Raw genomic sequence first — 14,922 nt, forward strand, 5'->3', positions numbered from 1 at the left:
TGCATCAAGTGAGAAGAGTCAGTGAAATTCATATGGCTGTTGCATTTGGACCACTTGTGCAAGCTGTGATATTTACATTTAACATAATTCAATGAAAATATGTCAGCTGCATGAGGCACTTTCCCTCCAGTTTTGTCATTTGAATATTAAAGAAAAAAAAATCTAGCTATGTTAATTGTGCAACAAAGCAGGAGTTGAAACGTGTCTGTTTTTTAAGACTACCCCTTAATTACAAAGCTTCCACCTTCATCCATGATTACAGCGTATTGCCAGAAGACGTGGCTTTGTCAAAATTGTGCATTGTTGTTGCCATGGAAACCTATTCCAACAAATTTTAGGAGTTAGGGATCAGACAGAGTGTTTGAAAAAGGATGCTCCTTTGATATCAAATGACAGTAGAGCAATGATTTTTCATGTTGCAGGCATATGAAAACATTCTCGAATTTTTACACAAATCGCAAAGGTCAGTACTGTTTACCCTTTATCATTTGTGCGAGAATATCACTATAAGACAACGTACGTAGGACGTAGACAACAAAGGACATTCAAATGCAAACTCACGTTACTGGTTCACAATTGAGTGCGTATCATAAAAGACCTGTACTTGAGTTTGAATGGCAGAATATTCTGTAATGGGAAAAGTCATCAAAAAAACAACAACATTTCACATATTAAGAGATAAATGGATACTTCTGTAAGTGTATAGGAAAAATGATAGCAAGTGATATTCATACTTTAGTTTGAATATGGCTGTTTACCATGCTGTGTTTTAAATCATTGAAAAAGAAATCAGTGACAATTTTGACAGTTCCTATCCAAGACTGGTGTCAGAATCAGTAATTTTTGTATTTGATGTTGATTTTGTTGTTGTTGTTGTGCTCCTTGTTGGTTTTAAGAGAGGCTAGTGCTTTATCAATTTTTATGTTCATCTTTCATTCTATATATGCCTATTCCCCTTTTACATGTATTTATCAGCATAACATGTATTCTATGAATTATGCATTGTATAATAGCCCACTACTGAATGTAACCTGATCTCTTTAATGCAGAATGCTGCCAATCAGTGCATTTCATGCAATGATAGATGAAATGAACAAGACTCTGAGGATCGGAGAGTCCTTATTCTGTTGATATTACCACCGACTCCTAGTGTGATGTAATATGTAAACACAAACCGTGTCAATCTCACTCTGTATTTGGTCACTAATGGGCTTCTTCAGACATGGTGGATATGTGTACAGTTATGTGGCAAGCTCCATTTATATGTGGGCAATTTGATTAAGGCCAAAAAAGAGATATAGACAGAGACATGAGAGAAAGATAGGTAGAGAAAGGAAAAGATAGAGACAGCTTTGAATAGAGAGACGAGATGAGATAGAGGTAGATGGGTAGAGAGAGGGGGGGGGGAGGGGAGACAGATCTATGAATAAAGATAGATATAGAGATAGAGGTATATAGGTATATAGGGAGAGAGAGACAGACAGACAGATATATGGATGGAGATATTTATAAAGAGATAGAGGTCGATGGGTAGATAGGCAGAGAGAGAGGGGGAAAGATTGATACAGATGTATAAAGAGAGATATAAAGATATAGAGGTAGATGGATACATACATTGTAGGCAGAGAGAGATTGAGATATATATGGATAATGAGAGATATACAGAGATAGAGGTAGGCAGATAGGCAGAGTGATATGTATAAAAGATATAGAGGTAGATGGATAGATAGGCAGAGAGAGATTGAGATATATATGGATAATGAGAGATATACAGAGATAGAGGTAGGCAGATAGGCAGAGAGATATGTATAAAAGATATAGAGGTAGATGGATAGATAGTCAAAGAGAGAGATATACAGAGATAGAGATAGGCAGAGATATATATATAAAAGATAGAGGTAGATGGATAGATAGTCAAAGAGAGATTGAGACACAGATACTGGATAGAGAGAGATAAAGAGATAGAGGTAGATGGATAGATAGAGAGAGATTGAGACATATATGGATAGAGAGATATAAAGAGATAGAGGAAGATAAACAGGCAGAGAGAGATATAAAGGGGTTGAGGTAGATGGGTAAGTAAGCAAAGAGAGAGAGAGAGAAAGATTGAGACAGATATATGAATAGATAGAGATAAAAATAGACAATGTATGCAGATGTGTGGAAAGGCAAAGATGGGGGGGGGGGGAAGGGGAGAGAAATTTGTAATTTGGAATATCTGTGGCATCGTGATCTAAGCTAGATGGAGATGAAGTGAAATGAGCCTGAAGGACAACTGGACCACTTTCCAGCTTGCCTCTGAATTACGAGTGAGGAATGAGACCTTGGGCGATATCTCCCAAATTCGATAAAAACGTGATGCGGCTCCGTCACTATTCGTGAAGGTAGCATCAATTTCATTTGTACGCCAAAAACATATATATGATATTAGCAACTTTCATAAGTGTTATATATATGCTTTCTCTCTCTCTCTTTCTGTCACTGTCTCTCCCTCCTTTTTTTCTTTCTCCAGAAAAAGATGATATACAATTGTATCTTCATGAAAGTCTTGAGGAGTCATATGAACCAGTTTATTAGCATTTTCGATATTCCTCGCACTCAATAAAAACCCAAGCGTGGTATGATAGAATTAGATTAAATGGCAAGTGTGTCCACACTTGATGAAAATAGAATCTTCGTTCACTGCTTTATGTGGTTTGTCAGGAAGAAGCCACTTCATTGCTGTATATTGTCTTCGTTCGGCTTTACTTTCTCTTCTTCTACTTACCTCATCCGGCTTCCTCTTTCTTGTAGCCGGGATTGATACTGTACCATCGGTTGTAGATAAAACTGTACATATCAAATTAGGAATATAAAAGCTGATATGGCTTGCCAAGCAGAATTGAAACTCAAAGAGTAATTTTTGTGTACTTGAAATCTTAATGTGCAAGCTGATGATAACCGAGATTACATATCACAGATAACTGAGAATAGATAGAGTAATAAGATCTGCAATATTGCTCAACTTTGTTTTTGTATAGCCGATATGGCCTTGTGAGTGTTATCACAAGGTTATCGAGAAATTCAGTTGGACTATTGTTGCAAAGGAAATCCTAGATCTCTCCCTGGTACTGATATATGGCATAGTGAAATATTTTCATTAGTAAGGAAACTAACCCATATATTCCCAGAAACCGCATCATTGTGGTTTTATGTTTGTTTGTTTTTTCATCGTCGCCTAATGTAGTCTTTAAAATCCATTTCTATTATTTCATAAGGTACCTTAGGATAAAAACTTTTTCATCTTAATAAACTTATTCTGATCGTATACAGTTTGTTCCAGTATTTATGTTGGTTGCGGAATCGTCAGTAGCCTCTGTATCACTAGATTCATAATTGATCATTGAATTTGCAACACATTTCTATTTCATTGATAAAGATGTTTCAGTCCCAAATGAGCAAAGTATGTATTCAGTATACATGTATGTATATAATGTATCTTATTTATGGGGTGATTCTAAGAAGACTGCAACATGTCATGATTTCACAATAGGGCAAGGAGATTGAGAAAATAGTAAGAAAATTTCCTTTGATGAAAAGTACACTTTTTGTCTGAGTTGCTGAATACTGACATGTTATTTCTGACATTAATGCCCCTGTCTTCTGAAGAGGTAAGTCAAGTGCTCTTTCATAAAGCTAGAAAAAAAAAAAGAAGAAAATCTGCCATTTGTTTGTCATTCTTTCTGTCTCTGTTTCTGTGTGTCCTTCTGTCTGTCTGTGAGCTTGTCGTTATTTTTGTGATCTTCTCCATCCAGCTGCAATGTAAATCTGCGTTTAGATTGTTAATCTTGTTTCCGATTATTCTTGATCCGTTTTCCCTTCCCCCTGCAGTACGTTTGTGTGTCCCACTGAGATCCTTGCCTTCAGCGACAGATCCGATGAGTTCCGCGCCATCAACTGCGAGGTCCTCGCGGCGTCATGTGACTCCCAGTTCTGTCACTTAGCCTGGTGAGTGTTGGTGTGAAGTTCACGGTCTCGCTTCAGTCCCGTCCATACACATACCTGCTGTCATTTTAAAAAGTGTGGTATCTGGAGGTCAAAGGGGACAATCTGTTTTTTTTTTCTTCTTCTTCTTCTATCATGTTTGATGTGTCACATGTGTAATATTGGGAAAGTGTGGCAGCATTCTTTTCTCCTTTTCGTCTCCTTCGTTTTCTATTTAAAACAACAACAACAATGAAAAAACAAAAAATATGTGGTAAAAGTTTGCGAGCATGGCAATCAGAGAACAGTGAGGCAATGACATTAGTATCTCATCTAATTTGCATATGATATAACATTGTGACCAATACCAATGTTTCATTTAAAAATGTTATTATTTTATGATGCCATAACTGTCTTGTTATTCTGAAGTTTTTTAAGAGACTTCTACTGATCCGTAAATTTAGAACATCATCTAGACTTACATTGCATATAAATCCCAATCAATTTTATTTGTTGGCCGACATTCTTTGTAAATGGTCTATCCTTTGTCTCTCATCAGTATCCCCCTACTGCATTAAAAATAGGCCCCTTCTTTCAGCCATGCTACAAAATTTTGACCAAAGAGATGTAGCATTTAAAAAAAATTCTCCATATTGCAACCCAGATTCAATGAGCTTCTTGAGCTTTTTTTTTTTTTAATGCCTCAGCCAAGAAGATTGCCCGAGGCAGAATTTCTTGTGAAGGAGCGGCATGGAGTAGAAAGGAAAAAAAGAAGCACTGGGCAGAGTAATCGAGCATCAGTCGATTATTCTCGACAAGTGCTGAATCAAGAAGTGGCTCGAGTATGCCAGTACTTGTACACACACAAAAAAAAGGGGGGGGGGGAAATGGCTTCTTTTACATCCACTTCAGGAGAAGTGGGAAAGCACTTAAAAGTAATTTCAGTGTATGAGAACAAAAGAAAGAGCAAGCGACTTTAGATATAATTCATTTCAACTTAGATGGTGATCATGATCGCTGTTACATTTCTGAAGTGCTGTGCTGAATATTTTTATGTGCAGAGATGGTCACAGATAGCAAGCAAGCTCTATGCAAAGCTTGTGTACAAGTATGTGATTTGCAATCTCAAAATCTTGCTCTATGATGACAACCTGGGGGGTGTTTCATCAACGTTTGTCAGCGCTGACAATTTCAGCAAAATCCTTGGTTTTGATTGGCTGAGATCAGATGCTCTGGTCACTGACTGTTACTATGGTGATTGTCAGCGATGACAACTTTTTGCGCTGACAAACGTTGATGAAACACCCCCCTGGTTCATGTCAGGGAGAAAAAGAAACATTGCACAGAAACAAAAAGTTGGTAGGTGTTGCTGTCAATGACTCTGTCAATTCAGGCTTTTTTTTTTTTTTTTAAAGTGGATTTTTCTTTGTTTTAGTTTTTTTTTTAATGCTTTGGTTGAGGAGAATATCGCATGCAGCTAAATTGTATTGTATGCCTTTGCACGAAGATGTTGATGGGTATTGCCGTATAGTGATAAAACATTGACAAATAAGTTTTTGAGATCTCTTGATGTACAAGTAATACCAGCTGTAGTGGAGAAAAAAAAAATAACCCCATAACATGATGATAGCTCAGTTCACTGTTCAGTGCCATATGAGTACTGGACCCATGAAGCAAGCATTACATTCACATGCAGCTGATGATGTTCTTGTTTTCTTCCTAGTGTGTTTTTCTTGTTTGTGTCTTTTTTTTTTTTTTTTTAAGAGAGAGATAATCAATAATTCAACCATACGTACCCTCACCAGGTGTTGTGCCTCTATTGTTTCTACCCTCTGTTTGACATCTGCTAGATTTCTGGTAGTTTAGTTGGGGGGGGGGGGGGGTGAAAAACCAGTATTTTTATTTTTAATGCCTCCGCCCTAATGGGACTCAGAATGTAATTTATGTAGTTTTGTGAACAGGGGTAATAGCAATTAATGGACTATGAATGACATGCATGCAGTATCTGTACTGTGTGTCATGAAATAAGGGATCTGCGTGTTGGCAAGCCTTTTGAATGGTTGTGTTGCCATCTTTCTTTTCATGTGCAGTGCTTTGTACATAATCATGATCACGTTTACACTTCATGCAAGTCAGGAAGTAATATTACATAATATATGCACATCAGTTTAGCTTTGAATGAAGCTTGCTCTGAAAATAGTTCCCCATGTACACAGTATACCTGCCTATACCAATAAAATTACAGTTGTAAATAGACTTTTTTTTCCTATCTGTTTTGCTTTTTAAACATGTAATAAGACATTAGTACACAATGGTTCAGTGCAAACATGTGCTTTAACTACTGAGACCCTTATTATTATTATTATTAATATTGTTGTTATTATCGTTGTTTATTTTTGTTTATTATTTATTATTATTATTACTATTATCATTATCATTATTACTAGTAGTGTAGTAGTAGTAGTAGTAGTAGTAATATCATTATCATTATTTTTATCATCATCATCATCATCATCATCATCATTATTTATCTATTTGACATTTGCAAGACAATGCAAGTGAATGATTGAACACCAGACAAATGAACAAAGCAAGTGTAATACAAGAGTACACGATGCCTTGTTCTTCACAACCCCCACAACAATTTCAAATGTAAGCTTGCTGTATGGCAAATGTGAGGAGAAGGGGAGAAATAAAAAGAGATAGAAGATTTAGAGAATGAGAAAGAGGTGATGAGACGTATACTCCCTGCTCATCTGTAAAGAACTACCAACCCAATGCTCCTCCTAACAACCACTTCCACTCCCTCCAATACAGGACAAACACGCCCAAGAAGATGGGTGGTGTTGGGACCCTGAAGATACCTCTGCTGTCCGACATGAGCGGGAAGATCGCCCGGGACTACGGCATCATGATCGAGAAGGAGGGCATCTCACTGCGGTAAGGAGGGGGAGGAGGGTCCATATTCGCAAAGGTGGTTTAAGTCAGAATTATGGTTTTTATTAAGACCATGGACTAAAACAAGTGTGAAATAGGCATACCTTTCATATATATGCAAGCATCAATGCGGGATTATTATTGAATAATTGTTGTCATACATGATCCTTCATGCCCATCTATGCAGAAGAAATTTGCGTAAACCGTTTGCTACATTCTAATTCAAACCACCTTTGTGAATATGGACCATACAGTGTGTGTGTGTGTGTGTGTGTGTGTGTGTTCTTTTTTATAATATTCTTTTTCCATGGAATTCAGAGTGTTTAAAGTCCAGTGCACCGATACATCAGTGTATTTGAATATATCCTGTGCTTTTGAGTAAAAGTAGCCCGAGTTGAAAAGACCATTTGTAATGTTTTCACTATTCGATCAGTGTTAATTTTGTATTTTTTCAGAGGCCTGTTCATCATCGACGGCAAGGGTGTGCTGCGCCAGATCACGATCAACGACCTCCCCGTGGGCCGGTCCGTGGACGAGGTTCTACGATTGGTGCAGGCCTTCCAGTTCACCGACGTGCACGGAGAAGGTAGGTGCATGCACTGTAGTGTGTAGTGATATAGGTACAACGTGTGTGTGCACGTGAGTGTGTGTTTCTTGGGGATATATGTGTAGTAATGCTTTCTTTAGCAAAATGAAAGTGGTTAAGGCCCTGTCACACCTTTCCGGGCAAGCCTTGCGTGTGATTTGTGGAGAGCAATTTTTGCTACCAGGAGATCCCCGCAGATGGCCCGCACATGACAGTACCTAGCATGTATCTCGCCTGTAGTTGCCTGGAGGTGTGCAGGCTTGTTGTGAGCTGTGCATAGTGTACAAATTGCGAGTGAAGTAACATGCGGAGAATAATGCCTTCACTTCTCTGGACAAAAAAAAAAAAAACAGAAATATTTGGGAGTTTTAAAGTCTGAAATTGGTAACTCCTTACATGTGTCCATTACAAGGCAACTTACAGTTGTATCACAATATCATCAATGCAAAGATTTTCAAATTTTCTGCAAACACTTCTTGAAGACATCCTATTGGTGAAAAACAGTCAAATGTAATATGCAGTAAATACGCCACGAAGACATTCCTCCAATCAGAATGTATCGGTCAGACACTACAGACAGAAATATGCAAAATTTGCTGAGCTAACTGTCACCCTGACCGGTTACAAAGTTTCGAATTAGATTTTCCCTAACGCATGTTTTTTTTTTTTTTTTTGTCTTTTCCTCACGACATTTTTCCTCAATAATATGTCTTTATGTTCCCTCATTAGAGCTTAACGAATCCCTATTGTAGCCAGGGGCAGTAAATCAAGCCATATTTGTGCTCATTAGAGTCTATTTTAAACTTGTTTTTTCTCCTCTTTTCTCATTTTTTTTTTCTCTAGATTTTGAAATCTTTAATGAACCTATGTAGAAAGCACAAGAGATTGAATGCACCAAGGATAATATGTTGAGGTTTAGTAAGGTCTATTTTTTTTTTTTTTTTTTTTTTTTTTTTGGGGGGGGGGGGTCACTACTGTCAGAGTTTTGTTATTTAACGATGATGACATCTAATTTCTACATTTTACGTCCTGTTACTGTTCTCATTAGACGAATTATGTGCCTGGAGGTAGTTATGAATGCACAAAGTTTTGCATGTGAAAGGAAAAGAAAATTTGTCGAGATGAAAAGATGAGCGCTGATTTGGTTTGCTTTGCCTTTTCTTTACGAAGGAGAGGAGGTTGTGTCCTTCGTTCATCGCAGATTTTTCTGTCTTGGCAGAAATTCAAAATTTCAGAAAGTCCAGAAATTACAATGTGCCCAAAACGGCGTTGATTATTTTATAGCAGAGAGAGAGAGAGAGAGAGAGAGAGCGTGGCCGGTAATGGTCAGCGCAAAATCGGTACCCCACTCTCGTTAGGCAAAAGACAAGGGAAGACAAGGGAATCTTGTCTTAATTGGCTAAGGCAGAGCTAATTTTTCCAGCCAGGGCAATTTTTGCTTTTCAAAAAGATTATCAGCGAAAGCTGTTTCGCTTCTTGTTGTTGCATGTCGGAACAGAATTGTTTTGTTCATGCCAGACGAAAGTTGTTTTGTTCGTGCCGCGCCTAACGATGGCATGTATTCACACGTGATGATTGACTTCGATGTTCTGTTGCAAGATTCCTGTAACGAGGAAAGTAAGGTCACATCCATTTTTCATCAAAGCCAAGTCTTGGTAATTTCTCTCAAGCCTTGATGTTTGTGAATATTCTTTGGAGTTCTGATTTTCCTCAAACAATGGGATTAAGCCCAATCATTAATAAGTCATTAAGGACCAGGCAACAAGAAAAATGAAGAGAATCTACACCAGCAAAGTTTACAAATAGAAGGATGAACATTATCTAACTTGCGTCAAACAAAATTTCAACATGAATCAGCTTAAATTGGTCAACATGAATCTGGGTGCATTAACTTCCCTAATACATTATCTTATTAAATTCTGTAATGGTCATTATGTGAAGAAGAACAGTGTGGGTTTCATTGAAACGTCTTTTGATCATATTTCAAGCTCCCTTGGACAAACCTATGAAAATATGCCAACAAACAGATGCTGCTGAACTTTTTGAATAGTTGATGTTAAAACAAAAAACAACACAAAAACATAAAAATCTCTGTTGAGAGCAGAACATGTATGGAAGTAGAAACATTAGAAACATAATACAGGTGGTAAAAACAACCATGGTCAAAACGTGAGCCATGAAATATTGTGCAGAGGCTTAGATGTCTCTACCTTGGACAGGTGCTTTAGGCATTATGATTTTTGTTTATTGTACATAATTAAGAAAGGATCTGGAAGCCAAGACAAATCACATATTAAAATGGACTTATATGCCGCTACCCTCAAACGGGGCCGGAGGCATCATGTTCTGCTGATTGTCCGTCTGTTCAGCTATCTATCCATCCATCCACCTCAGATCTTGTTATCTCAAATGTGGATTTTCATAGTGCTTGGCTCGGATGTGCTGCATGGAGAGTAGCTACACTGATTTTATGTGAGGCAAAGTGTTTTAAGGTCAGATATCCAAGGTCACCAAACTTAAGCAGAAATTAGCAATGTTTGAGCTGCAATTTAATTGTTCAGTGGTAGTATGATTTCGTAGTTGGGTAGAAGTAAATCAACACGTTTGGATATATTATGAATTCGTAAACCGCTAGTGGTAACAGCGCAAAGGCAATTGCACCTTTGCCCCCCCCCCAAAAAAAAAAAAAAAAAAACCAACAACAACAACAACAAACAAACAAACAAACAAACAAACAAACAAACATAAAACCCTCAAAACAAAAAACAACAACAACAAAATATATATTTTCCAGCTATTATTTCAGCTTGGAATTTCCAGTGATAGAAATGATTGTGTCAGATGGAAATGGGCAATTAATTGCATGGAAGAATAACAGCAAAAAGGTTAAGGTCAAAGGTCGTTTCAAGGTATTTTAAATACAAATGCCCAGTGGTGATACTATATGACCAGCAAAATTATTATTGTTATTCTTTAGCATGAAAAGTTACTGGGGTGAAAGGACTGAAAAAGAGGGTCAGAAATTCCCTTCCATTTACCTGAAGAGAATTGAAGGTCAGTCCTGAAGGTCTGTAGTAGTCGAGGTTTAAGTTTACAGTGATTGAAATTAAGGGCCATACTTGGGCAGCATATATCATGATTGCAGGAGAGGGCAGCAACACTCCCAAGTCCAGTTGATAGCACGGCAGTCGAATATCACTCATTTGCTCTGTTCTTGTTTGTAATACCAAAGCCTTGAGTCTTTAGATAATGGGATGTTTGTGAGAAGCCCTATGCCATCGCAACCTTCATTAGATTTGATCCTCCCTGCCATTCCAGATATTTTCAATTGTCATCACTATCACCAATCGCACCGACAAAAGATGGTGAAGTTTAAGATTGCAATCTTTTAAGATTTCCAAGTTTTGCCAGTGTGACCACAAACTTCTCGCAAAACTTCTCAGAAACTTCCCACTCAAACTAGGGATATTGCCCAGACCCCCGCCAATCTCCCTGATCTATGGGCAGTGTAAATGGTAGTAACCGAAACTTCAAGAAATTTGTCACATGACCAGTCTACCGTCTGTTTGCCGGTGGTGCCTCCGCTGTGTGCGGTCATCGTGATGTACGTGTCCATGCATTGTTTTGTCACAATCACCAGCTTTCGGACAGCGCGCTTTTCCTTCTTTCTTGCGAAAGCTCTTCGGTGGCCCAAACTGTGGGAACTTAAAGATTGAGAAGTTTAGCTGCCTCCAGTGCGTGTGACCAAACGAGCAAACTTTGCAAAGACCTCGCGATCTTCAACTTTGCAATTTTTGCTACTGTGACTGCGGCTATGGAAAGAGAAAGTCTAAAGACTTGTATGGAGTTAAAAAACCATGGATGAATAAATACATATAAATGCTGTGCATAGATTGTCCTGTGAGGTTTCTTGGTCCTTGATCATAAGGCTGATGAGGCCAGAAATTGGCTTATTAAGGGTAACACATAGTTTCCATGGCTGCAGAAACAGTTGATTTTTCCTCGAAATGGAGACATGTGCATAAGAAACGGGTGAGATAATGCTGTAATTACACAATTCAAGTTGAGTAATGTTGAAAATGTGAAATATTACCCAAAAAGATACGCCGAAAGTATTGCAGCCTCATAGTATACCTAGTCGTGGTTTGTGCAAAGTTTTATAATATGTGGGACCATAGCAGTATCCATCATGTTGTGGTGTGGTGTTCTGTGGTGAACAATACCACCAAAAGCAAGCAGGAGCTTTCATTCTTATGTTCTCAGTTTTCATGCATTTACTCCTCATTAGTATACAGGGCCCTGCTGCATAAAAAAAAGATACAATCAAACATTTGTCAGAAAATCAAGGGCAAGTCAGGTATCAACCAATCAGAATTGAGTATTCTGAGCCTTGTGTTTGATTTTCTGATGGATGATTTATTTCACCTTAATGCAGCACATCCCAGGTTTTATAGATTCACGCTGTGATGCATTTTGAACAGCGAGTGACAACAGGCTAGATTTTCCTGTGCCATTATGGGGTAAGGTTATGTGTTAGTATGCAATGTATCGCTCGAGACAGTATGTTATCATTTTCCCACACAAGATTTATGCTCCTTATCATGTTATTTGGCTGCCTCACATATTTTCTCTCTCACTTTTCCTTCTTTTTCTCTCCAGTTTGTCCCGCTGGCTGGAAGCCGGGTGATGATACCATCAAACCAGGAGTGAAGGAGAGCAAAGAGTACTTTGGCAAGCAGTAGATCAGCTGTCCCTCGCTGCTTGGAAAACCTCCAGGCCTCCCCCTGCAAGAGCTCAATTGGTACAGCCCCTTTCTCATCCATGCATAATGAGCCCACGTAAACTGCTTGGGAGCACACCATTTTTCGACACACGGGGGAGATAAGAATGCTCCCCCTCCTCTTTTCTTATTATCTCTTCGTTTTCTCCACACCTGGTATGTTTCTTGGTTGATACGGGATGGCCGTGTGATGTCTAGAAAAGGGAGTGCCAATAGCTCATGAGGGGGAGGTTTGTTGGTAAGGTTGTGATTTCTGGTGATTAGAAAGACATGTTCATAGAGCACAGCTGAATATTTTAGATAGAGGGAGAGAAAAAAAAAATACTGTTTGTGAATTTTAAAGACATTTGCACCTTGGTACCTGGTTAATGTGAAACATTTGTTACAGTTTGTTAGCGCTACGTTGATCAGTACATGAAATGAATGTATGCTAAAATTTATGAAAGTATGACAATTCATGTTTGTGAAGTATGTATGACTTGGGTAAATATAAGTTTTGATTTTGTGTTGGGTGTTATGTTTCACTGAAAATTGCACCATATTCTCTCTTGCAAGACTATGTGTCTGCTTAAGGTCATACCTGTAGTTTGTGAAAGTGTTTTGTTTGTATATTTGATATCAATGTGCTTCAGAAGTACAACGCTACAATTTGCAAGTTCATTACCAACCAGTACGACTGCTACTTTGGCAAATGGCAACGTGGCTATTAAGGTACAATGACATTTTGCAAATATGTACCACTTGCTCCAATTATGTTATTCTGATACCATTCTTTGTTGAGTCACCACATTTTCTTGTTCAGTTTCCCACCGAAACTGTACCGAAAACTGCACGTATGGATTTTCAAAAGACTGATCGAGGATCAATTTACGTAACTCCTAGAGGATGCTACAGTTGGTATTCATTATTTATTATCCTACATCACTTATGTTGTAAAGATGCTATGATCTTCCCCTCTTTTTTCCGTGTCCTGCAATAGAATATTAGTAAAAGTGGAAATTTTTGCAGTGTTGAAATTTTTTGCGCATTTCGTGCAACCAGGAGAAAATTAAAGCACTCAAATGTTGTTGCTTGTTATAGGTTACCACTTTAAAGCGTCTTGATTCTGCAGAATTGAAAATATGCGAAACTCATCTTACCTAAGCCCGGCGTGAGAAATTACTCGCGCGAAAATATCCACTTTTACAGAAGAGCCGTCACCATTGAAGAAATGTTTTCCTGAATGACTTCAGGAAAGCTCTGGAGACTGGAAGCTTAACAAGATGATTTATGCAGGAATACTTAACAAATATGGCAAGACTTGGGATACTTCTGTGCTGCAAAAAGTGCTGCATGACAGCATGTATGGGTATGGCTGCTGTAACAAATAAAACAACCTTCAAGTGCTAATTGTTTTTCATCAATCATCTGTCCTGTCGAGTAATGAGAGTGTTTCCTCATAAATACTGACAGCAGAGCATATTGACCCTGAGATACCATGGTATATGTATATCCATTCCCATCTTGCTGTTATATGTGTGTTGTATATTACTTTTTTTTTTTTTTGCCCAACAGTATTCAAACCTTTTACAGCTACAGACTGTCTTGCTATGCTTGATCACAATGAAGAAACGGTAGTGACATTATGTTTCCTTAGCAAACAACTGCGGAAACTGCACTGTGTAAATGTGACTGAAAAATCTACATGCATAGGTAAAGTTTGGTGGATGTCACTAGGTTTCTGTTTCATTGTCAGGCAGAGCATATGTTTAGATTGTAATGATGGTAATGCCATGTTGCCCATTTCAAACATGTAGGATTCAATTTCTGACAATACAGTTGTATATCATGAGCTCCAGATGTCAAATGGTATTCTGATCAGGACAATAGGAAATTTCACATTACTACAGCATTTTGGTGCGATGTCATGTCCCGAAATGTTGTTGCCGGAGATGAACATGTGTAAAGCTCTCACAAAATGAAAGGGGTTGTATTCAGACCTGTGTATAAGAGGCAAATACCAACCGGCCTATGCCATTGATGCTCTTTGATCGAAGACTTGGCTAATTACTGGTGTAAATGGTATTTGTACCCCTTGAAACGAAGTCAGCATTGTTTCTGGATTGGCATTGCACCTCTGCGGTGTAAACAATGGCATTGCTGTTTGTAAATGTGTGTGTTGATGGCGATGGCGTATGTGTGCATGTGGCCACTCATTTATATCTACGCTAGCCAAAACTAGATTGAAACCCTCCCCCCCCCCCAAAAAAAAAAAGTGGATTAGTTACATTTCTGTATTGTGTGTGCATGTTGTTCCTTGGTTTATCATGATTTTGCTCTGTTCTATGATCATTTATCTGATGTTTGCACTGTTAGCCCACAAGCTGCATCATTTGAGCGGTGGCATACTGTTGTTGTTTTGGTTTTTTTGCAACTGCCCCTCATTGTTACTAGCGGCAACTGTACTGCATACTAGCGTCGGTGGTATTTTGAAGTAAACAATCCTATGAGGATTGAAGAGGAAACCACCCGTCCTCAGATAAGCCAAGAGCTTACCCAGAAATGATGCGACCCACATCAATCCCAAAATGGATCTGTTAATGATGGGATTTTAAAAATGCATCCCACTTCAACCTCGTGCTTGAAATATTAAATGTATTAGACCATTGTACATGGA

General features: G+C 38.3%; 1 protein-coding gene across 1 annotated transcript in view; it reads left to right on the top strand.

Moving 5' to 3' along the window:
• Nucleotides 1-14,922, top strand: part of LOC140237253 (peroxiredoxin-1-like) — a 31,234-nt gene extending 16,312 nt beyond the window's left edge. Inside the window, exons 4-7 of the mRNA XM_072317198.1 lie at nucleotides 3,871-3,987; nucleotides 6,781-6,903; nucleotides 7,356-7,486; nucleotides 12,146-14,922. Of these exons, the coding sequence (XP_072173299.1) occupies nucleotides 3,871-3,987; nucleotides 6,781-6,903; nucleotides 7,356-7,486; nucleotides 12,146-12,228 (454 nt within the window). The 3' untranslated portion in view covers nucleotides 12,229-14,922. The remainder of the gene's footprint in view (nucleotides 1-3,870; nucleotides 3,988-6,780; nucleotides 6,904-7,355; nucleotides 7,487-12,145) is intronic.

This window comes from Diadema setosum, chromosome 13 (genome assembly GCF_964275005.1).
Source record: "Diadema setosum chromosome 13, eeDiaSeto1, whole genome shotgun sequence".
Classification (NCBI taxonomy): Eukaryota; Metazoa; Echinodermata; class Echinoidea; order Diadematoida; family Diadematidae; genus Diadema; species Diadema setosum.